The 25,039-nt window shown below is 39.9% G+C and overlaps 2 protein-coding genes across 8 annotated transcripts in view; both read left to right on the top strand.

The window, feature by feature from the left end:
* Positions 1 to 10: 10 nt before the first annotated feature.
* TECR (trans-2,3-enoyl-CoA reductase) lies at positions 11 to 23,730 on the top strand. 7 transcript variants are annotated; one of them, XM_013106553.5, is made up of 13 exons: positions 11 to 183; positions 10,567 to 10,617; positions 11,134 to 11,185; positions 11,518 to 11,562; positions 12,899 to 13,002; positions 14,943 to 15,058; positions 15,177 to 15,282; positions 19,287 to 19,359; positions 19,448 to 19,491; positions 20,913 to 20,970; positions 21,556 to 21,644; positions 22,676 to 22,721; positions 22,823 to 23,730. In XM_013106553.5, exons 3-13 carry the CDS (start codon positions 11,170 to 11,172, stop codon positions 22,948 to 22,950), a joined length of 825 nt encoding a protein of 274 aa, XP_012962007.1. In that variant the 5' UTR covers positions 11 to 183; positions 10,567 to 10,617; positions 11,134 to 11,169; the 3' UTR covers positions 22,951 to 23,730. The 7 variants fall into 7 exon arrangements, 6 of the variants coding, with proteins under 6 accessions (XP_012962007.1, XP_012962006.1, XP_038038767.1 ...); XM_013106552.5 differs by lacking the exon at positions 11 to 183 and adding an exon at positions 190 to 369; XM_038182839.2 differs by lacking the exon at positions 11 to 183 and adding an exon at positions 1,394 to 1,517 and having other exon boundaries at positions 12,902 to 13,002.
* ABCD3 (ATP binding cassette subfamily D member 3) overlaps positions 1,638 to 25,039 on the top strand; it is a 210,119-nt gene continuing 186,717 nt past the window's right edge. The window contains exon 1 of the mRNA XM_072041841.1: positions 1,638 to 1,643. The gene's annotated coding sequence lies outside the window, so the exon portion shown is untranslated. The remainder of the gene's footprint in view (positions 1,644 to 25,039) is intronic.

Below are 25,039 nucleotides of genomic sequence, written 5' to 3' on the forward strand. Positions count from 1 at the left end.
CCCACGGGGGAGCGGAGGCCCCGGGAGGCCCCGGCCCGGCCCGGGCTGGCCCCAGTGCTGCGGGGGGGCGGCCGCGGGCGGTCCCCGAGCGCGGCCCCTTCCCGGCAGCCGCGTGGGCTGCGCCGTGGAGTCACTGGGTTTCTTCTGGGATGATGGACCCAGCGCTGAAGTCCTGCACTGCAGGTTCAGAAGGGGGCTCTGTCAGGGGGGCTCCGGGGAGCAGGAGGCTGCGGGTTGCGCTGTGGCCAGCACTGGAGCTGAAGGGCCCGTTACAGGGTGCCTGCTCCGGGCGCTGTGCCGCAGCCAGCCGGGGCACCGTTTGCACGACCTGTTGGTCTGAAGAACTGCCTGAGAGCTTTCTGACGGAAGGTTGGCTTAAATGGCTTTTGTGTTTGTGTTCTGGTTGCTTTTCTGTATTTACCTTGATTACTTTCACATTTCGGAGAGTTTTCCTCAGTATATGAACGCAGGCCATTTGGAAGACAAATATACCGAAGGGACGCCTGCTTCTTTGGACAGGCAGTAATTCTGTTTTCCTTTAACATAAACATCCAGAAGGTCTAACCAGCTCCCAGCACTAACCATCCAAACACATAACTGCCTTGGAAAGCAGCAGGCACCTCCAGCCTGTCTTCACACCGGTAGTGAATTCTGCCTCACTGGGTGTTTCTGGTCTCAGGCGTGCTGGTGGGGGCCTCCTGCTTTGTGCATCTGAAATTTATTCTCCAATATTTTGTTTAAGAAGCTTTGATGGTTATAGTCCTATGGGAGCAGATAAAATTTGGGGTTAGCAAAGGGCTTCCAAAGAGCGCATGGTATAAACCTTTCTGTGTAATGGAAACTTAGAGCCGTGAAAAAGCAACGTTTCTGTATAGCAGGTAGAATCCGTTAATGTTTAATCCCTTTAGCTCTCACAAATGGACAATGGAATAAATAGTAGCTGGAGGAAAAAATAATACCAGCCTCTGTACTGCTTTATGCTATGCGCTTAATTCTGACAGTGATGGGAGCACGTCACGGAAGGGACCCAGCCCAGGTCAAACCACACAGAAACGCGAGGTACGCTGGCAGAAAAAAACCAGGAGGGTGTTTTCTGGCTCTCGATCAGTTGTGGGTTTTGGTGGTCATCTCATTTCTCTACCTCTGACCAGCACGCACCGTGAGACACGGCTGATCTCCTGCAGCTCCCCTGTGCCTCTCCAGGGAAATACCCCCTTTTCGAGTCAGACGCCGCCGAGCCGTGGCTCTGGCCCTGCCTTTCCCCGTCTCTGCACGCTGCAGGGCGCCTTGCTGCCGGCTCCCCGCGCTGCTGCTGCCGCCCGCGGCCCCGCGGCTCGCCCGGGCCGGGGCGGGGCGGGGCGGGGGGAACCGGGAGGGGGGCCGGGGGGGCTGGGCGGTGCCGGAGCCCCGCCGCGGGGGCCGGGCGCCGGCTGATCGGGGCGGTGCGGGGCCGGGAGGGGGCCGCGGCGGCGGGAGGCGGCGGCCGCAGGATGGGCGGCAGGGCCGGCTTCTTCGAGGTGGGTGCGGGCGGCCGGGGGGCAGCGGGGCGAGGGGCGGCCCGGGCGGGGCGGGGCGGGACGGGGGTCCCGGAGCGGTGCCCCGGGGCTGCGGGCTCCTTGCGGGCTGCGGCGCGGCTCGGCTCGGCCGGACGAGGAATGTTCTGGGCACCCGGTGGCCCGGCTTGGGGCACGACCGAGCCCGGCCCCGTGGGGCTCAGAGGAGCGCAGCCTCGAGGGGCTGGGGCCCCCGGCTCCCCGTGCACGCTGCCAGTGCGGAGTGACATGCACCTGGGCGGGCGGGGAGCCGCTTACATAAACAGCCGCACCAACTCCGCTGGCATCGTGTTGGCTAACGCAACGTTCCTTAAAGAGTTACCCAGAGAGGTTGGTGCGAGCCTACCGGTGGCAATCCGAAACGGTCCCGCAGGTTTACGGTTCATTGTCCCCAGCACAAGACTCACCTAACGTTGAATGCGTTTTTCCCCCCCCTCCCGTGCAAAATACAAAAGAGCTGTTACTACAACGTTAACAGAGTCTAAAAAAAATCAAACTGCTTTTGTAGTTACTTACCCTGACCTAAAAGTTCAGATGTTGCTTTTCAAAGCTCTGAAAGCTTTCTGGATGTCACTAATGCTTCCGCAAATTAAGCTGCCTCTAGCCCTTGTGGGTGTGTGGTAGGCACCTGCAGTGCCTTTTCCCCTGCAATACTCACTTCCCTGGTTATCTATTTATTTTTTAGGAAAAACAACCATGCTTTTCACTGCCTCCTGCATTTCTATCGCTGTCCCTAGGTCCTGTGATATCCAAACGCAGGATCAGGCACATGTGTAATACCCCTCTAAACATCTCCAGTCATTGTCAGGTTGGCAGGTTTGCTCTTCTGCTCCAGTTGTACTGAACTTCTTTATAGCACTCACTACTAGGAGACCTCAAAAGCATGGACATAATTACTACCTAATTGTACAGATGGAGAAACATGAAAAAGTGGAATGATGTGTGCTCTACCTCACGAGGCAGAACAATAGCAGCAGATCCAGATCTTTTGTATCTTTAATTGATATCCTGTGTCTAAGCAACACTAATTCAAATTCAGAATGTCTCATGAATTTATTTACAAGTCAGCCTCATATGTCTTAGTCCTTTTCTCTGTACAGCAGATAATGTGTGGAAACAGATTTGCCCAGGCACAGCCAGTGTGTGTCTGAGCAGACTCAGGGTGTGGGATGTGGACAAAGACAGCTTAGGTAGTACTAAGCAGTGCTGCTGCATATCGCTTTCAGCACTGTTCTCCCTGCTGACTTGCTTTCTGTTATAAATTCAAGACAGCTCAGTTAGGAAAGTTAGGAAAGGAGAGAGAGTAAATGTCCCACCATTCCCAAGACTTCCTAAAGGGAAAAAAATTCTCTATTGATATTACAAACATTAATGTTCCCTGCTTTGGGTTAGTCTGCAGTTCTGTGCTTTTGTCTGTACATGTCAGAGCCATTTACCCTTTATTGCTTTTCTGTGGTACCTCTTTGTAAGAATCACAAAGCACTTTGCAAACACCAAACTGTTGCTGTCTAATTTTTTTTCTAATATGACTATTACAAGTTAGTGGAGGTTTATTGGTCGAATGCTTCTTTCTCTTTTGTTGATTTTTTTTTTTTTTTGCGCATTTTATCATGCCTAGTACCTAACTGCACCTTGAATATTGTGTTCAGTTTTGGACCCCTCACTACAAGAAGGATGTCAGGCTGGAGCATGTCCAGAGAAATGTGTAGATACAGAACTTAGTAGCATTGTTTAGTGGTGGACTTGTCAGTACAAGGTTAAAGGTTGGACTAGGTGGTCTTATAAGTCTTTTCCAACCTGACTGATTCTGTGATTCTGCAATCAATTTCATACTGAGTATGTAGGAAGGTCCTCTCCCCTAACCATGAATAAAATGTGAATGGACCAACAAAAAGATGGGCGAGAACACCAGTCTGACTGTGAGTGCTCAGACACCGGCTGTTAATTCTTTTCCTTGAACGAGAGTCTTCCTCATTTATGCTAAGGACAGAAATACTTCAAAAACAGGCAACATTGTATTAGAGTGACTTCTAAGTAGCCAGTAAAGGCAGGTGCAGCTTTGGAATCACCTTTAACTACTTATTTTAAATAGGTTGTGTTCAAACTTAAGTACCAACAATTATGAGCCTAACTGATGAAGCCAAAGTGTGCTGGACCTAATGGATCAATACCCAAAAATCCAGAGCGGCTGAGTGATTTTCCCCTACCTAACATGTCGTCAGGTCCCTGAACTCCTAGACCCGTGTCTAGGTGACTCTGTACATTTCTTGTTCTGCAATAAGGCTAGAATGGGTTTTATTTACTTTGGGCACCGGCATGTTTCTAATTTCACCTTGCAGCTGTTTTATCACTAATAGCTCAGGAGAAGCCTGGCAAGAACAGCTACTGTTTAAAGACATGTGCATACCTGAAAGTACTGCACCTGATAATATGAGATTCACCTCCCAGAATTTAGAGGTCTGTGCTAGAGACTGGTATCGAGATAACTGATAGTCTCTAGGAGCGCTCATTTCTCTAAGTGTATTAGAAAACAACTCTTCTGACCTAGTTTAGATGTGTTTCAAAGCTGATGATGAAGCTTATCCTAAAAGTGCCAGCTTTTCTCCTTTCCCTACAAAGGGTGTTTATATGACATGCTCAGAGGTAAATGTCTGTAGTGCAGAGCTCTGAAGTTAGGCTAATGAATTCTACCCTTTTTTCTACTTGATAGGTTTAAGTCTTCAAAAGCATTTCATATAAAGAAAACAGTATGTCCCTGTGTCTTCCTAGAGGAAATATGCTTGAGCAAATACACTCACATTGTACAAAATTAGCACCATAAGAGCTTCAGTTGTAATTTTGCTTCCTTAACTGGTTTGGATGAGGAGTGCCTTTTGTAAGCTTTGCTAACCCAAAATATTTTGGACTCTGTTCCCTGAGGATAGATTGAGCTGACATATGCAGTACAGTCTAAAAGCTATAATGTAGTGCCCCCCTGCTTGCTGGCATTTAAAGTTTCTCCCCCTTCTGACTGTGATGAAAACCTTCTGAATGCAAGGGGGGATGGCTGCTGCCTCACTGGCATTGCTGAGATGTCACAGCTCCTGTTACAAAGGTTTCTCCCACTCAGAGCTATGCTGTCTAAAGCCTCATCAAGTAGAAACACTGAGAACAAGTGCCAAAAGCAGGACTGCAGAGGATTTTAAGATTCTGTATCCTCCAAGAGCAGCCTGAGCAAGACAAGGCCATATATGAGATGTTTGAAGGGTCATTTAAAGGGAGACTGCCAAAAACTGCCCAGCGATTTGAAAATGTCTGTTCTGTTTTCACAAGTAACACATAAAATTATCACAGAGCTGAGAAGATGGGGAAAAACATTCTCCCTTTCTCTTCCCTCATCGCCTCTCCATACACTTAACAACACTTTGTACAGTCATTTGTGCCGCTTCACTTAAAAGACAGGCAATTTGTCCTTTTTCTCTGTGGAGCTCAAGAGAGAAACTCTCTTTTTTGTACAGGGAAATGTGACAATAAAACATTACTTGGCAGGGAGTACCTGGAGCCACTTAGGATTTGAAGGCTACATTTGAAATCAAAAGACTTGTTTTAGAGAAAATAATGGACTTCTTAAGAGTATATTTTAAAAAGTAAATACAGCTACTGTGAGTTGATCCATCAGTATAAGGGCTACAGGCTTCCCACAGCTTCTGGTCTTCTTGCCTTGTTAAAAGACAGCAGACCCAACCTTCATACCCCTAGGCAAAAATAAATAAATAATTGAAAGGAAAAAATCTCTCTTCAGTCTCTTCAATTCCATGTTGAAAGCACACCCTAGATGTACATTTTGACATCCATACACCAAATGATCCATGAAGAGTAGTAATGGACCTGTAGGTACTGAAGTCCAACACCGCAAATCACAGTGCTGATTTGCACAGAGCATTTATAAACCTCTCCTACCTGAATATTCTCATTGCAGAAAAGAATCACTTTAAACTAGAGCCCTGAGCTATGAATAGTCTCCTTTGTACATTGAAAAGGCTATGAGGTGCCACTGAAAAACGTGGATGTCTTCTTAGGATTGCGTCAAAGCTGGCTTAGATTCACAGATGGAAGCACTCCAATCTGCTTAATAGTGACAGTGATACTTGGTGAATGATGGGAGTCTTCAGCATGACTGGGAAATTGGCAGCTGTGCTAGCCAATGTAAGTAAATACCCACTGAGTCAGAATTAACTGGTGCTACTTTCCCATCCTGTGTATCCTCATGGAAGATGTCATGCTAGCAAAAGCTGGAAAGCTTTCATAGGCTTTCAGGAGCCAGAATTCACTGTGATAACCTCTAACGCACAAACCTCTAACAGGTGGAAGAAATAAAAATACACTGAGTTTCAGTATAGTCCAGATGATGGTTCTCAGGCATACACAGGAGCAGAACTTAAGAGGCTGATGAGTAAACACCTGGTGTATGTCTTGTGAACCTCTAAATGTTAGACATCTGAATTTTACAAAAGTGAAATTTAATTGTATGAAACTTTGTGAGTATGGGTATCACTATCTCCTTTTTTAATACTTGGTGAAATCATGTAATAAGATTCTAGTCTCATGAAATGTGAGCTATTCACTTCAGAGAGGTAAGGTTTTACATAGCTGAACTAAGTACAGAAAAAAAAAGCATAGCCCTCCACAGGTAAGATGATGAAATTTGGTTTTGTGGTTAAACATTTGCCTTGGTTCTGCTCAGAAACTTTCTCACACAGCATGTAGTTGTGGGACTCCTCACCTCAAGACACTGTGCGTGCTAAAAATTTACACAGGTTTAAAAGGCATGTGGAAGAAGTAATTGAAGAAAAATCCACAAAAAAAAAAAAAAAAAACAACTAATAAACACAAAGGCACCACTTCTGCTGCAGGAAAATCTCAATCTGTATGTCTTCTCTCCTCCCCCCATTCACTACATTCTTGCCCCGTTTTGTTCCTGTGAGTCACCTGCTGTTGGCTCTGTCAGTAAGAAAGGTACCGTTCTGGATGGATCCTTAGACTCAGCCTCTGCAATGGTTTGTACACTCCAATGCAAGGCAAGTTTCAGACTGAAAGTCAGTTGTAGCAGCAGCACAAACACAGTTTTTCAGTGTAACTACAGTTACAGCAATTTCCCTTTGGCTTAACTTTATTGATACTAGAACATTATTCCTGATATGCTCTAGTGGGAGACCACACTAAGACATGCTTGCTTCTTTCAGGAACAACAGAGTATTCAAGAAAAGTCTAAGGGAATAGAGAAAATTACTAATTCAGTTGGAAAACTTAAATGTTTAGAAAGATGTAATTAGAACTATAGCAACTACTGATTTTTCTAATGGTTAAATTACAGGAACCTGACTTACATAAGCAGTCCAGTAGCTCAGGGAGAATTAATTCATTCTGCATTGCTCTTTCTTGGGCTGGTTGGTTCCAAGACTGTAAAATAAGCTTTTTTTTTTTTTTTTTTTTTTTTTTTCTTCTCTGAGTAATTTAAAAAGAAATCGATACAATATATGCTTATGTCAGTGTTCAAAAAATCTCACTAAGCTAGAGTTTACTGAATCTGCTGAGTACAAATGGCTGCAAATAAAACTTCCAAGATCTTCCAAGATGCACAGACACGATGTGTCTGTATTTCCATTACAGTTATCACATCATTTTTGAAGATCTGTCGATGCTAGAGCATCTGAAACAGCCTTAAACTGGGTGGATTTGATCTACTGTATTTTTCTAATCCTATTAAAGGCACCCTATCTAAAAAAATTAAACACTTTGCTCAACCATTTTTCCCCTGTGAATAAATTTTCCACCCTTCTGAATAGATGTTTAACTGTTGCAATTAATTTTCCTGCATTTATCATAAATTGATTATTCTTTGCTCCTGACCTGTTCTAAACAATAATTAAGAAATTTTCTGTCTTTAAAGACGTTATCAGTCTTTGCTCGTTATGCATGAGAACAAGTTTGTCTCCTAAACATTGAAGGTATGTATTTGCAGTTACTTCTAGAAGAGTTTTAACTTTGAGCTATCGTGCACAAATCTGCCTATTGCTTACATTCTATTCAAAGATGTTTTTGAGAAGCTGTAATTTAAAATGCCTATCAAAAAATCACCAAATAAGTGGACTGCAAGTCATACTGCACTAGTGCAAACTGACTGTCAGTGTCCTATTGTGCTAAATGCTTTGGAAACACTCAGAAATTAAAATGCTCTGAGCCAAACAATTTATGTTTCAAAGGGATGATACCCATCAGTAAGTGTTCCAAGAACAGATTGCTGGGTATCTAAAGACTGTTGCCAACCAATACATTAACTGACTTGGTGCTGTGCCTGAGGACTGGAAACACTTTGTTCAGTGCTATGTGGGTTCATGCGATTGGCCGTTATGTTCAGAAAAGATAACATTTCTTAGCTTGGATCAGTCTTTCCTGGCTCTTATGCAGGGAACTGCTAACCACGCTGGGGACGTTCTGTCACAGATCAGAGGCATGATAATTAGAGGAAACAATCACCTTGCTTTCACTCTGTCATTGCACAAATTTCTGTGAGCTGGAATGGAATCTACAGCAGTGTTCTTGTGTGCCTCTTTCTGAAAAGGGAAAGCAGCATGTGCTATGTTTGCTTAGATCTTGAATGTAACTTATAGTAACTAAAATGTTTGAAGTTCAGGAATGAGTGTTCAAAAATACAGAATCGTTGAATAATTTAGGTTGCAAGGGACTTCTGAAAGTCTCGTACCTACTGCTCAAAGCAGATGCAGCTACATCAGACTGCACATGAGCTTGTCCAGTCCAGGTTTAAATACCTCCAAGGATGGAGATTCCACATCCCCTCTAAGCAGTCTCTTCCAATGTTTGTCATTTCCTCGTATTTGATGGGAATTTCCCATATTGCAGCTGGTGACCTTGCCACTCACCACTGTCGTGCACCTTCAAAAGTCTGAATCCATCATCTTTGTAGGTTTTTGAAGAAAAGGGCTAGTACAGGAAGGTATGCCAGTTTGGCACTTGAAAGCGACATGCTGGAACAGAACCAAACAGCAATACAGAAGATGGTGGATGATTTGATTGTTTTCCACACTGATTCCAGTGGTTCACATAAATACCTACGTTTTAATACAGCTACTCCCAAGAAAACCACAGAGCAAAAGCAAATGTTCTGTAATTTTCTGTCTGGCCTTGTGCATAACAAGACTAACCCAATTAAAAGAGGATAGGTGGCAGAACAGATACCCAAATTACTCTGTAATTGGCATGGAGAGGATTTTTTAATGCAGACACTAAAGACCATAAGATTAAAACTTCCAGGGCGGGGTGGAGTGGGTGGATTCTGATCCAATATATATATGCTGGGGGTGGGTATGGAATGGGAAGGAGGCTTCTAAACTGGTTGCTGCTGCAGGCTATAGGGCTGCCCAGCGTTGTTCTTGGATACAAGAGCTTTGAAATACACCAAAGGTTTCAATAACCCCTGTAACAACTCAGCATCAGAAATGACAAAATAAATATTTCCCGTCCCCACAGTACACATTCTGTGGGCTGCAAGAGTCAGAATGCTGTAGTTCAGCATCCCAGAGAAAAGGAATCCACTTCATTTGCTTTCCCACAGTGATCTCTCAGACAGACAGTAAAACTTGTACTTTATATTATTTCAAAAGGAGATAGGTAGAAATATGTAATAACAATAATCTGGCACACATGCATTATGCATTGCGAAGGAGGAAAAGTGCTTACCTCCCTTGATGCCCCTTGACAGCTTACAGTGCACAGGTAGAAAATACTACTGCATTAGTGTCCCTTGTAGGGATCTGATAGGATACTTCTGGCTGGAGCTGAAGTGCTTCATTGCTACGCCAACAGATAAAGAATAGTTTGGGACAAGTAAAAGAAGGAAATAAGATACTCTAACCAAGTCATCTCTTCAAAAATATCCTATTAGAAAGATACTGGACTGTGACTCCTATTTTTAGTAGGGAATCATATTTAAAGTCTACTGTTAATCTATCCCCTTGGTCAGTTAATACCAATCATAATTAACATTAGACATTTATTAAAAAAAAAAAAAAGAGTAATGATAGTCCCAGTCATTTGTGACTGTGACAGATAAACTTTCAACTTTCAGTCTTAGCTGTACCTTAATGTTCCATTACAAAGTGTTTGATGAGAACAATTTAAAACACAAGAACTATATGGTAAGTTTTGCTAGTCTGCTGCGACTGGGCTTTGAAACATCTGGGGACTTTGCTGCTTGGCTGTTAATTAAAATCAAAACCTTTTGCCAAAATGTCATTTGATCATGAAAATAACCCACTTTGTCCTATTCAGAGCTGCAATTAAACCACCACTTGGAAAATAAAATGCTAATACATAGTTTCTAATATGGGTGATCTGAGCAGCAAGAGTAACATTGAATATTTCTATAAAAACCTCTCAAGGATTTATGAAGTCCACATCTTTAGCTGCATTTGTTCATTATGTGTTCTGATGTTTTTCACTCTCTTTATAATTAACACACATTCTGGGAACATTGTATAGTAATCTTTATGCTGTATGTACTCAAAATACTTGCTTACATGCATGTATATACACATTTACTTTTTTTTTTTCTCAAATTGCCTTTCTAGTTTTATAAATCAGAACAGTTCTGAAGATAAACTTTTCCTTAGTGATTACCATGAAACTTGTCTGTCCCTTATTTGTTCCTTTTATCCTAGCAAAACAAAACACCCCAGAATGCGCATTTTGATCAGTCAATTAGCTGCTTCTACTTCTGAATTTATCAAGGAAGACAATTTATTTGGCAAGAGTGCTATTTTTTCACAAGTTGAGTGCTTTGAGAACCCATCAATGATTAAAGCTCTCTCTTGAACATATCAGAGCTGTTTTTAACACAGTCCATAGGTCAGAGGAAAAAGGTGTCTCATTCTGAATAATGACTGCAAAATTGTGAATCAACCAAGAGTTTAGAGATTATGTAGGCAATAATAATCATAATTTTGTATCCTATCAGGTGGAAATCCTTGACTGGAAGACAAAGGAACAGCTATGCTTCCTGGATAAGGTAAAACAAAAATCTGTTCAAAATGCTAGGTGACTATTTTAAAATTACTAATGTTTTTTAAAGTAAATGTAGTGTTTGTGAAAAGTATTTCAATAGCCCTTTTTTGGCCACTGGAGAGGCAACAGCTATGTGTACTTCGTACTCATTACAGAGCACTTCAGCCCTTTTCACAAAGGAGCTCTTGGGCAAATAGCACAACTTCACTCACTTCTCTATATGGTGTCAGTTGTACCTTACTCACTCATAAGCCATCAAACTGTCAATGCTGCTGTAGTAACCCTTAATCATTGCCACTGTAACTGCCTCTGAAACAGATGCCACAAATTAGGTCCTCCCATTTTCCTGTAAGAAATACTTGGAATCATCCATACCAATCCTAGCTATATATAAGAAAGTTATATTGTTTGTTGTTTGAGTCACACTTCTACATGAATAGCCTTACACCTAATAGCTGTCTTTCAAAATGTGCATATCTTACATATATATCTATATATATATTAATTATTTTTTGTCTAGGTGGAACCAAATGCTACAATTAGGGAGATAAGATTGATGTTCCATAAATTATGTGAGTATAACTTTTGCAAGAGTTTGTATCACATCAGAATATACAGAATATAAATAAAAGAAAATTATGAACTTGAAGCATATGATGCACACACACATAATGCTAAGTAACTTGCACATGAATGTGATCACCGTGAGATTTCAATACTATTTTTATACTATCCTGATACACCTTTGTATTTTTCCTGCTGCATAATTTCTCACAGGTATTCATGTTAAATGAATATTCCTAAAAATATTCAAAAAATCATACTCTGTTATGTTGCATTTATTTTAACAGTGGGTAATCTAAAACAAATACTGCATATCACAAAATTCTGTATGGTCTTACAGATCCTCGGTGGTATCCAGCAAGACAGTCAATAAAACTTGATCCAAGTAAGTACCTATGAGAACTAGAGTAATAAAGCTCTGAGCAGGGGCCTTGCATAACAGGTGTACTTTGCATGGGTATTAGCTCTTAAAAATTTGTTTCCAGCTATGCTACTTAGCACCATGAAGACTGAATTGAATCGAGAACAAATTAAATTATTTGAAAGTATTGAAAAGAGTTCCATCCATCTGTTTGGCGCTTGGTAATTAACTCAGGAGTCTGCACATTGTTCCAATGCACTTTCTAACTACTGAGCACCTTTGCTTTAAAGACAGGCAGCACAGAATCTAGACTCTTAACTTCCCTTAGCTGCAGTGAAATGATTCCCATAGTGATGCTCAGCTGGGAGTACTAAAAAGAACTGAGTTACAGCTATCAGTTCACATAATCCTCTGCTCTCAGGCAGGAATTACGATTCCTTTGAGGTAAGCTAATGTAAAACACATTGCTGCGGATGTAGGATTTGCTGACAAAGCTGATGCCAGCTGACTGATTTGATTAACATAGTTGCAGGCATCACTGTTGTTAGAAGCCTGTTAGTACGTGGCCTGGATGCACAAAAGAAAGTCCAATTGCCAAACTGCGCTAATTCATCTTAGCATTCAGTATAAAATGTAGCGCTTTGTTCTTTTGCTTCTAGTAAGCAAAATTTGATTTATATATTCCCTTAGAATTATGCTGGGGAAGATTAATTCATTGTGTAGAATCTGTCCGTGAAGAACAGGCGTATGAGTACTTTGTTTCCTTCTTCAAAGATCTACATTGTTAGATTCCTCCATAAGTCTCTGTTGTGAGACTTACCGTGAGAAAATGCTGGCCTTATGGGGATACCCTGAAATCCAGGCATTAAAAACTGGATCACCAGCTCAGTTCCTGTGGAATCACCTCCTAGCTTTGGAAAAAAAGGAGGCAATGAAGACCTCTGTAGGAGGGCCTTGCAGTCCTAGCTTATTACAGCTTCCTTGTGTCTGGTGATGAGCAGTGAAAAGTGGGGAAGAGAAAGATGGAGGTGCAGCTGACTTTGAGGTCAGGGAATTGTATTAACAGACAGTGACCCCATCAGCAAATTCTGCTGTAGCGGTGGTAAAGCAAGTCTACTGGACTAGGCAGATAGGATCAGAAATTCTCCTGACTATAGAGATCCTGAATAGAGGCTTACATGTGATTGTAGGGATAAATCAAAATTAAGGATAAGCATTCTTTTTTGTTTTTATTTAGATTCCAGTAAACCCATGTCAGGTCAAAGAATCTCACAGATGAATAAAAGCACAATATAAAGCTAGTATGCTGGCAAAATTGACTTGAATTTCACTGAGATGTAATTACCTCTTTCCTTCTCAGAAGGAAAGTCCCTGAGGGATGAGGAAATCCTGCAGCACCTCCCTGTTGGCACAACTGCTACCTTATACTTTAAAGATTTAGGGCCACAGATAGGATGGACTACGGTGAGCTATGTGTCAAATCTGAGCCATTTTAATGGCTATTTCTCCATAATTAATCCTTACATCACTTTTTGTCTCTCTACAATATTTCTGCATGATGTCTGCTCTGACAGTGGATGCAGGCAATGAATCCTCATCGCTTCAGTTCATTTAACCAGGGAAAGCAGCAACAAAATATTCTGAATGTCTAGTTCCCTGGGAGAGCAGCAGTGGGAAACTTGCTAGAGGGTAGTTTGGTTGTACTGAACTAAGGTGCAAGTTCTCAAATGGATTTAGATGTCTACTGCAAAATCACTAGGAACTAGGTATCTAAATGCCTTTGGGGATCTGCTTTAGAGGGCCTGTGTAACTCTCCTGACAAAATCAGGATTATACTCAGAGTTTGTCTGCAAAGAGGCATGTGAGCAACTTACCTGTCAGTAACTGAACTGACTTCAGCAGGAAAATGCATGAAAGTAAAATGAGTTAGCTGTCTGCATGTGGCTGTGTCCCAGGATGCTAACGCCAGGCTAATGACAGATGATCATTTCTGCAGTGTTAGGAGCCATCTACAAAGACTTCACATTCACTCTCTTAGCTCAAAGGCAAGCCCCATCACAACTCACTCAGCAAGTGAGTGCTGTTTATACAGTGAGGTGACCAATAACCCTAGAAAGTTCTTCAGAAACTCCAAGATGCACATATTTTCCGCTAGTTACACTGAACCAGCACAGCACAAAGGAAAAGGTACCCAGTAATTTACCACACATTTACCATCTCCTAGCTATGAAACATTACTAAAAATCTTGTGTTAATGACATAGCAAGGATTCACAGGAAGCAAAAAAATAATAAAAAAAAAATCTGCAAGACTGAATCTTCAGATCATCACTTTAAATGCTATGCTGATAAGTAAGTCAGCTATTACACAAGCCATAAACCAGTAAGACAAGCAAAACTTCTAATGACAATGTAGACTCCAAGACATACCTGCATTATTATACACTAAAATATCACAGTAAAATAACACCGGACTTCTTCAATTCCATAATCTGTCCTTTACCTTCTGCTTTCCCTGCCCTTCAGACCAGTTCATTCAAATGTAAGCCAAGAAGTGCTTCAGTTTTATCAAATAAAAATGACAGTCAAGTCCAAACGTCTTTTTCTCATAGTTAAAATAACTTTAGACACATTTAAAAAGTGATGTGTTCTGTTTTCTTTGACAGAATTACAATCAATTTCCCTTCTTTCTCCATAAATGAAGTATTGATCTGCCGTCCTCACTTTAAAAATGCAACCGTTAATGCTTGGTCCAAAGCTAACCTCAATGTAAAGTGATCCTCATGAGAAATACACTCCTGCCTGAAATGAAGTTAGGTTAGAAAATAGCTTCTTCAGTTTCCTCTTCTCCCCTGTCCCCAGTGAAAGATTATTTGAGTATAGAATTAATTGATTGTTTTCCAGAATATCTGCTGCACTAACTGTTCATATAGATAGGGTCACCTGTGAACACTTGCAAACTGTATTTCCAGTTTAAATAAAATTCATTCATTAGCAAGAAAGCTCATTTCTTTCGAGATAAATTCTTCAACAACTTTAATTTTAACCCAAAATAAATGAATAGTTTTTAAGGGCAAGAGGAGGGTGAGAGCTGCATAAATGTAACATGCATGCACAGTTATCATGATCTCTGGGCTGCTGTGATTAGCTTTTCATACCCAAACTGTGTCAGCTGCACTGGCAATGGCTGTTTGTATGCAACTGAGGCAAATACATTGCAGAACATTTATGTGCATGTCTACTGATTTTATAGCCTGAGCCCAAACCTGCTATTCCCTCCCTGCATCTCTAAATGCCATTCTGGGTCAGTGGAGGTGTTTATCCCACTGCATTACTTATCACAAAGAAACCAAAGCAGAACCATCATCTGATTCAGCTGTCTAATTATTTTCTCTCTTTTTGCAGGTATTTTTGATAGAATATACAGGTCCATTGTTCATCTATTTTCTGTTTTATTTCCGCATGCCTTTTGTGTATGGACTGGATGAGAGGTTTACATCAAGCCCACATCCAGTAGTTAAGTAAGTCCGTTTGCAGGCTTGAGCTGTATTACTTGTTAGCATTGTAGTCTTACTCCAAATGTCTTGCCACATTTGTTTTTTTAAGCACTCTTAAATGCTTTTGTCTTGCTGTTTCTAGCTTGGCATGTATCTGCCATTCTTTCCACTACATCAAAAGGTTGATTGAAACAATATTTGTTCATCGGTTCTCCCATGGGACTATGCCACTGAGGAATATTGTGAAGGTAAATTGTGACAGAATCTATCCATAGCCCCCCTACAAATCCAACCTAGCCAACCTATTCTCTGCCTCTGCAGCACAGATCTTTTGGCGTGGCGTTTGTAGTAATGTGCAGCAAATCTTACCCATGAATCTGTAGTTCTTTCAAAAGATTTCTTAATGTCACTATTGTATAACCCATTTGTTGCCATACAGTTATTCACATTACAGTTTTCTCATTGCTCTCTTAAAATTTTAGACTTTCAGCCCTCCCTTCCTTTCCACTCAGCTACCTCCCTGAGTGTGAAGGTTTACTAAAGTTAACTTTTAAGGTAGCACAGATAGGTGCAGTGTTGGGAGTTTTTGTTTTTTTTTAATTAAAAAAAAAAAAAGAAACTTTTTGTAACAGTCACTTCTCCCCACCTCATACTGTCTTTGCTGATAAGCAACTGTTAATTTACCTTTCATTGTTCCAGTGCGAAGTAAACTTGTTTATTCTATATTTTCTTCTCATCCAGGAGCACCCCCTATCCTTATCGGTGCTGCTGTGGCATAGGGCAGCCATTAAAATGCAGATCCCTTATTTCCTAGTTGTCTGCAAAGCTGCACGGTTTTGTATGGGCTGTGGTTATTTAAAAATGTTAGCAACAGAGTACACAGTGATATTCAAAAATGCTCTTTGTACTCAGGAAAACAAGAGATCATCTACAGCTAGAAAAACATAGCATATAGTATGACCATTTGGGTAGTTAACATTTTGCATTTAGACAGTCCCTTGGAATTTGCATTATGGCAGTGAATATTGCAGGCAGTTGAAGCTTTACCTTGTGGCTAACTCCTTACAGCTTTGCAGTGGCTCTGGTAGTTCTGGTGATGGCTTCATGCTTTCTAAATGGAATGAGGGTCTGTAGTTGAGCAGTGGCCCTTGGAAAGAACCTTCCCTGGCAACTTACTGTCAGTGTTTTCTGAAGCAGAAGAATGCAGGGATTGTTAAAAGGCTAGCAGATCTCTTAAAGACTTGTTCTTCACACAATAGTAGCTAATGCATGCTAAACAACAGTTATATGGGCAACTTTACTTTGAAAAAGAATCCGTACAGTGTGATAAATCTTCATTTTTCACTGTGGTCCTTGCCAACTTTTAGTTCCTTTCAGACCAAACAAAATGTAATTGCTAAAACTGTCACTTGTACCAGTCATTCTGATCACTTTTCTACCTTTGCAGGTTGGTGGTACTTGCTTTCATCTGTAAAGTTGCTCTCAGTTTTCCCTGCTTAGCAGTGCTTGGGTTTGATTTGCTTTTATAATTTCATTGACTTTGATGGTGTTACTCCAGAATTGTGCCAGTCAGAAAAGTATCACGTCCTCTTCCCTTTTTTCTCTCACACACAGATGGTAGACAAAGCTTCTTAATTTAAGTGTGTGATCACATACAAAGCAAATATAGATGCTTATTTCCCAAGCACAACGGCATGTTTCAGTTAGCAAGAGATACTTAAGTTTTACTATGCAGAGGCCTGAGACAGGAACTGATGAGATTTGTGATTTTCATCCTTTGTTCACCAAATGGAAATGGGAATAAATGATGCAGTAAAATGCAGTAAGGGTTCACCAAAAGCAGTTCATGCTAGATTAACATAATATACTTAGTTCTCAGATACATGGATCAGTATGAGTAAAACAGGGATTAATAAAAAAAAACAAAAAACAACAACTGTGTGGTGGTAAGGGAACTAACTAAGGGAAAGATTGATGTTGTATCAGAAATGGATCTCTCATACCTTTATTAATAGGGAGATTACCAGTGGAATTCCTCGAAGATTGGTCATATGACTGGTCTTACACAGCATTTTCATGGGTAAAAAAACAAAACAGGATATTATTGCTTTCTATGATCACATCTGGAGAAAATAAAACAAACAACTAGAGCTAAAGAAATATCATTTAAACTAGAAGATAATATAATGAAACAGAAAGGAACATGCTGGATATGACTAAATGTAGGCAGAACTTTAAGAAATAGTTTTGTTTACCATAGGAATGACGATAACTTGGAGTAGAGAAAACAAAAATGCTAACCAGAAATATTTAAACTTAGAGATCTCATAAATAAACTATTCCTGCAATATCTCAACTTGATCATCCACAAAACCTCTTTATAATATTGTAAAGCTTTGTTATTTATCTGGAATATGAAGATTCACAGAAACAATTCCCTTCTTTCAACTGAGTTCATTAAGCCTGCATACATTCTGTTGCTTCTATCTGAACCTCCCTGGAGGCTTTTGCATGAGCAGTAAGGGCTTCTAGTGACAGCGTGCCATTTGTAGTATTACTGCTAAGTATCTTAGCAGTGGCAGACTCCACTCATCTTAAAGCTCCTTTTCTAATAACTGAGGTATAACTTATAACTGTTGTGGTCAATCATGTTCTTTGGATGAATAATCAGTTTAATTACACCATGTATTATTGGGAGCTGAGCCATAATTATTTGTTTATTTAACTTTACTAAAATCCATTCCCGTATGACCCATCCTGTACCAACTTGTATAGTTATAGGATGGTTGTTCATAAGGTGCCATTCCAAGACTACAGCGAACCATTTCTACCTAGGTTTGCACAGCAGTTAGTACATTGTGGGTGATGGTAGAAGAAATCAACGTTAGGGAGGAAGCAGTAGTTTATCAGTGACTAGGTTCATTTTAGATGTAGAGCTTAGGGATATGGTTTAGTGGGGACTGTTAGTGTTAGGTCAGAGGTTGGACTCGATGATCTTGAGGTCTCTTCCAACCTAGATGATTCTGTGATTCTGTGATCTATCTAGTCATTTATCACTGACTAGATTGTTCCTCACTGGAGTTGTTCCTCCAGCTCTGCTGCTTTTCCTGGATAAAAGGGAGGTAATCACAGGGAAGATACTTAATCTCTTTTCCCTTCTTGTCCTACCTGATCTATAATGATTAGTTAATAATTTGCTCTGTCTCATCAGTTACCTAGCAATATCTAATCCCAGAGCAAGGAACTATTACGTGTTTGTACTGCAGCATACCCAAAAGGGTCTTCCTTCATTTTGTCTTAGATCTCTGGGCAGTTCAATGATTGCACTATCTTTGATAAAGGAAGAAATCTGAACTGATGGGAGACAGGTGTATGAGTGGTCAAGAATGCTTAAGGTCTGTCTGTAAGAGAACGGCACATAGAGTTGAGACCATAGAGGAAAAAGAGGAATAGGCCAAGAAAGGGCTTCCCAGCAGACATGTAAGGAGGGAGAAGATAACCTGTCACCAAGATACTGAAGGAGAAAAACACAATAGGCAGAAATGGAAAAAACAATCTTTTTTTTTTTTTTTTTGGATGAAACTCTTGAAATTAGTCAGGAATGAATCAGTACAGTGCAAGCTTCATTATCAGTTTAGAGAATGGAAGCTAGAACACAGAAAGCCAAGAACAGCACCAAAAGGGACAAAATAAAAATATTATGGTGAAAGGGACACAGGGAAAGGTCAGGTGTGATGTTTTAAAGGAGGAAGAGTTAAGGCATATGAAGTAAAGAAAACCAATGGATGAAGAAAAAGAACGTCGATAAATTGTACAAATAAAAATTGTACAAATAAATACAAAGAAATAAGCAAGAAAGAGAGCACAGTGCCTAAATCAGGTTTTATGAAGTCTCAGGGGTTAGCAAAACAAGTCTGTCTTTAACATACAGACTGTGTGGCGCATCATCTTTGGCCGAATGGCTTGTCAGACAAGAGAAACCTGTTTCCAACAGTAGGATAGTAGTTTCTAAAACTGTTTATAAATTTAACAGCTCTGAGATATCTGAAAGGAAATCTTACTCTATGAGCACTACTTCCTTTCTGTTATTTCCTGTTGTCTGCTCCTGCCTTACCATACCCAGTGTTGTCACTTTTTGTTGTATTATCAGCAACTTGGAGGATCAGCCCAATTAATTGTTATCAGTGGTCCTTGCAGTGAATACTGACCCAGAGGATTGTACTGAAACAAAGTAAAAATAACTGTTTTTCAGAACTGCTTGTATTACTGGGGATTTGCAGCTTGGCTTGCTTATTACATCAATCATCCTCTTTACACTCCTCCTTGTAAGTAGCATAAAAGCCCTCAACATGATTTAAGTCCTTTATTGGCTGTGTATTAGTGCTAACCATATGTAAACATTTTGTTTTGTAGCTTATGGGAAAAAACAGATTAATTTTGCTGTGATCATGTTTCTGGTAGGTCTGTTGCTCCTTTTATAAAATGCTAAAATGTGCTGGTTTATTTTTTATGTTGTGTAAGTGGGAGAATGGGTAGGATAAGCAGGTACTTAAAACTAGAATACTTGGGACATACTACTAAAGCTGCATGCAGAACAGATACATGCCAGTTTTTAATGTGATCTTGTACAGAAGGGAAGATTTTGATTAAGTATCCATTCTAAGACTGGGATATTGATCTGCTAAAATGATCTCTCACAGTCTAAAAGAATCCTGGAACTATTGGTTTATGCCACTGTGTAAAAGCCAATGAGTTTGTTTTTGTGAACTGTTCATTGAGTGTAAGAATCACAACAGGTCATAAAATTTAGTGAACTGGCCAACTAAGACAGCACATTGCTTATTTCCAAGGGAAGGCATTCATTTTGATACAACTGTTAGCAGCAAATGGAAGTGAGGGGAGGAGGTGTTGCTCCTTACAAGCATTTTCAGGAACATTTTTTACAGCTTTCCTTATGAAGCAAAATTCTTAAGACAGTGTCTGTTCATTCTCACTGTTCCTAGGAACATTTCCGTACGTGCAGACATAACATTAGTGTAGCCAACAAAGATGTACCCATTTTTCCTATGTATGTTTATCTCACTTAAGACACCAGCTGTTTCACTTGCTTTAAGAAACTAAAGGTCAGTTACTGGAGGTTCTCAAAGCAGCTTCCTGGTACGAAATTTCTGTGAGTTAGTAACCTATTCCCATTTTACAGAGAGACTACATAACTGTACAAGAGCTGACAATAAAACTCAGGAGGTCTGACGACCAGTCATTTGCTTTAATGGTTATGCTTTGCAGACACTGAAGACTGTCCGTAATCATATAAATGGCTTGTTTCAATACACTTTCTGCATAATTGATTGGGGAAGCATTATTTAAAGCCAGTGGAGGAAGCTGGGTCAATTACATTACATTATTCGTATCAACTATACTCTAGAAAAGAAAACTTACAGCTCAACCCATATCCTCCTTGGGATTTTGATAACTTTTGAGAAATCAAAACTGTCCAAATCAAGTTTTCTGGTATTTTTACCAGAAAATAGCTAAAAGATAAAGTGTTTCCTGGATTTACTTTTATCCGCTTTAGTTATTGCCTTTAGATCTCATGGGGACTGTATAAGAAGTAAATTTGATCTTTTGAACAGAAAGTCCACATTTATTGGCAAATCTCATAAATACTGTAACAGAGCATAATATGGTCTCATGTTTGAACAAAAAGATTCCATCCTCCTGTCAGAAAGCAATCTTGGTTATTTACAATCGACTCCCTTTTTTAAAATCTTGTTTACAATAGCTTCTTTAACTTTTTTTAAATGCCCTGAGAAATAACAAAGGTAAGAAGAGTAAGTGGAAGAGAAGCACATTTTAACTGTCATACCTTTTCTTGCAGCTGTGTGAAGCTGGAAATTTTTCCATTCATGTTGCACTTAGTGACCTCCGGAGAGATGGTAAAAATTACAATATTATTTTTCGCTTTAGTCCAGCCATTCAGTACTTCCACAGTTATGCTGCCTCATGAAATGACTGGTTCTGGAGGGTATCAGTTACACAGGTGGTGCAGAAGGAAACACAGGTAGTGCAGAAGTGCTGGTATAAGCAACATGTTGGTGAGCAAGCGAAAGTAATTTCCCTAACTTTATTTGAAGAGGAGCACAAGATCTCTGTGCAGACCAAAGCTCCTTGTGCATGAGCCAAACATCTTAACAGCTATCAACTGTGACTATTAAAATCCAGCTCTGTGACAAACAGAGAACACCTTTAACTTCTAACATCTAAAACATACCTAAGTCACAACAGGTGCGACTGCGATCGAAGGGTTATGTAGATGTCTTGCTAATGTCCAGAGAATTTCCTCACAGTTCTCACAGTTATCCCGTTCCTTCTTGTGGGTCCAGAGGACATCCTGTTTTTCCACATCTTGCTTGTCCCTATGACAGCGATGAGACACAGGAGTTGGCAGATCTGGGTTGTCTTTATAGGAAATGATATATCTAGGAGTATGAATATTTTGTGATTTGTTTTCTAATCTATAGGATCCAAAACCCGTAAGATCCCATATCCAACAAAGAATCCTTTCACATGGCTGTTTTTCTTTGTGTCTTGCCCTAACTATACCTACGAGGTATGTATTTTCAAACGAGCTGTTAAGATTTTAGTTTTGCTGGATAAGTTCTCATTTCTTTTGGCATGTTAAAACATGGAAGAAAACTCTGAAACAGTTCAGCACAATACATTTTCCCTCCTCTTGTAAAACCCAAGAAACCACACGGCAGACAGGAACTTATCTGTTCTTCCTGTCCACCCTTGAGGCAGTACTGACATGCCAAACAGACCTGGGCCTGTGCTTCAGAGTAGCTGCTAGACAAGATATAAATGCACTTTGAAGCAGTGGAAACTTTGCAGACAGGAACAGGAAGATCGACATTGAGGGTGTGTGGCAGTGAGGGGATGGGGGCATCTAATGGATTTAAAATGTAAGAGAGCCCAGGAACAAATATCACAATGTACAGGAAGATAGTGCACAGATAAATAGAGGATACTGTAGTAGATAAAATGGAGAAGTAGTGTGTATGAAGCAATGCTTGCCAGGTCTTCATCCCCGTTTTCCTAAGTTATACGGTCGTTTTTGTTGGTGCTGTCTGGTTTAGAAGCTTCAACCAGTTTATTGCTTCATATTCCTTAATCAGGAGCCAAACTCCCAACTCAATTCAAAACTTGTTAGAAACAGTAAAACTGAGTGTAAAATTCACTTTTGTGCAGAAAGACTGTGTCAGGTTTTGACTTACATGAAGATGAAGTGTGATTGTGTCATTAGCAGATGTTAATGAGAACAGCATTAAGTCTCAGGCTGTAGAAAATTACTGTGCCTACCATTGACGGACAAGTGACAAACACAAATTAGGCAGAGAAAAAGGAAGCTAGCTGTAATGCTTAAAATTGTCATATTAAGTATGGAAGCAAACATAAAGGCTTTGTTTGTAATAACAGGGCACTGTTCACCTTTTTGGCTAAAGATTATTCACATTAGAAAATGATCTGGCTGACCTTGGCTTTTTTATTTACCTATACTAGGACAAGGTTGGTTTTGATCAATAGAGACATAAGTGCAAATGCTGTCATCAGAAATGTTTTAAATTTCCTTGGCCAAAACAGGTGGGGACATGGATCAGTTTCACTGTCATGACTCAGTGTGTTCCAGGTGAGTAAAGTTTTGGAACTTCCCTCTGATGCATTGTCAGTGACAAGAACATGTTCTTTCCCTAGTTATGAAGCATATCTTTTTCTTTTTCTTCCTTCCAGTGGGTCTGTTCACCTTGCTTTGCTTCATTCAGATGACAATCTGGGCAAAAGATAAACACTACACCTACCTACGAGAATTCAAGGATTATCCAAGTCTTAGAATGCCGATTATTCCTTTTTTGTTGTAAAAAAAAAAAAAAAAAAAAAAAAAAAAGGTTGACTTCAGTATTGCATGGAACTTCAAGAAGAAAAAGCTGATGGATCTTTTTATTCATAAACCTCCTGCCAAAAAATAATTAATTTAAATAATTCTGTCAGATGTTAAATCTCCACTGCTGAGGGAAATTGTGTACATTTGAAAACAATACTTCCTTACGTTCAAGAATTCCTCAATTCAGAAGCACCTTCAAAAAGTAAGGCTTCATTGCACATTTGGTAGCCAAAAGCTCCTATAGTTCACTACAACCCAACTGACTTAGATTTTCCTGTACTAGTCTATTTAGACTGATGCCTCTGAGATACTGAGAAGCCTGTGCTGAAAAGTAGCTCCAAATTTAGCAGTGGCACTCTACAAGACTGTGACATAAATACATTGGAACGAGGACATACCAGCCAACTACTAGAGAGCTCAGCTCAGACAGCATGGCCAGCTGGCCTGAAGACAGTTGCATGTTCTGCCTTCTTTGACTTGAAAAAGAGAGTGTGCTGCCTGGGGGCAAGTGCTTTGTGACAAGCAACATTACCAAAGAATATGAATGGTTCCTGGAATAAAGAAATAGGCAATATCTCAAATACCTGTTTGGGTCTAACATATAATTTGCCAAATGATTCTACAGTAAGATGAATTTGTAGATGTAACATCTTGTGTTGATTTTTTTTTTGGGGGGAAGCTTGTTTTCTGTTTGTTTTGGTTTTAGTATTCTTCATTAGTAAATTGCATACTAGTAAATAAGATTCATAAGATCTGATCTATGCTGTATCTGTGATATTTGGCCTGTTTTCATATAACAAGTCCTTACATTACTAAAGGACCTTTTACCTTGTATTATTTGTCAGTATTCTCTGAATAATTTTTAATGTACTTTGTAAATATAAAAAGTGGCTGCTAGTCCTCAGAATACTAGCTCCCTTCCTATTTTCAGAGCCAGGGATAAAAACAGCTACATTTTGAACTTCCTGTGTTTTCTTTTTCACAAGATGTTCAGTGGGACTTAGTTGGGTTTTGTGCAAATCTAGTAAAAAAAAAAAAAAGACTATTGCAGTCTATCTGAATGACATTTTGAAGAAGCTGTTTCAGAATATGAAGAGAATGCATAGATACTGTTTTGTTTTATGATTAATTTATTTATAATGGATGTATAGAAAGATTTTGCAGCTATTTGTAAGGGCAAAATATGCAATAAATTCTAGCCTTTACATTAAATTCAGTTGAAATAATTATGGCAAAAGAGAAAGACTAGTTTCATAATATTTTGTAAAGCACAAAGCAAGAGTGTACTTTCATTAAATAAGATAAATTGAAGAAAAAAAAACTAAAAAAGCAAAAATACATGACCCAGATTTTATTTCTGTATAACACATCTTGGAGATTTCTTGGAAATGAAATGATTTCTTAGATAACTGAAGCAATATGAATTTGTTTTCAGTACTGTTATTTTCCATTAGTTTAAATGTGAACCAGAGAAAAGAGCTAAATGTCAAATGATTTCCCACTGAGTGCAGTGTGGAGTACAAGCTGGCTGAAATTCTCCTGAGCACGGACAAAACACATACCCTACTCATACTACACACCCACGTGAGGTCCAGGTCACAAGAAAGAAGAAAAATTTGATCTTGTTTGGTAACAAAGATATTTTTCCAAGACTCCATGATAAAACTAAACTTTGGGCCAATTTGCACATACTCTGTTTTCTTTAAACCCCAATTTGATATTCTGCTTCTATTTCTGAAGTTGAAGATAAGTGAGTATGAAATAATTTTCATTAAGATGTTTTCTTTTAAGCAAATTTCTTGCCTGGGTCTGAGATCTTAATGAATTCTTCTCAGTTTTGCTGAGACAACTGTCTATTTCCATTGCCAAGAATGAAAAATGAGTTAAATGAGAAAACCTACCAGCCTGAAAGGGCCAGACTGAGAAACTGTTTTTAATGCTCTTTACATGTCAACAAGGAGGAATGTGAATTCTCTTCTTGTATCTTAAATGAACTTTACATTAGAAGAAGATTTTGTTGTAGAATCAAGTACCAGCCTTTACTTCAATGCTTTCAGCACTGCTGT

Source organism: Anas platyrhynchos, chromosome 8, assembly GCF_047663525.1.
Source record: "Anas platyrhynchos isolate ZD024472 breed Pekin duck chromosome 8, IASCAAS_PekinDuck_T2T, whole genome shotgun sequence".
Classification (NCBI taxonomy): Eukaryota; Metazoa; Chordata; class Aves; order Anseriformes; family Anatidae; genus Anas; species Anas platyrhynchos.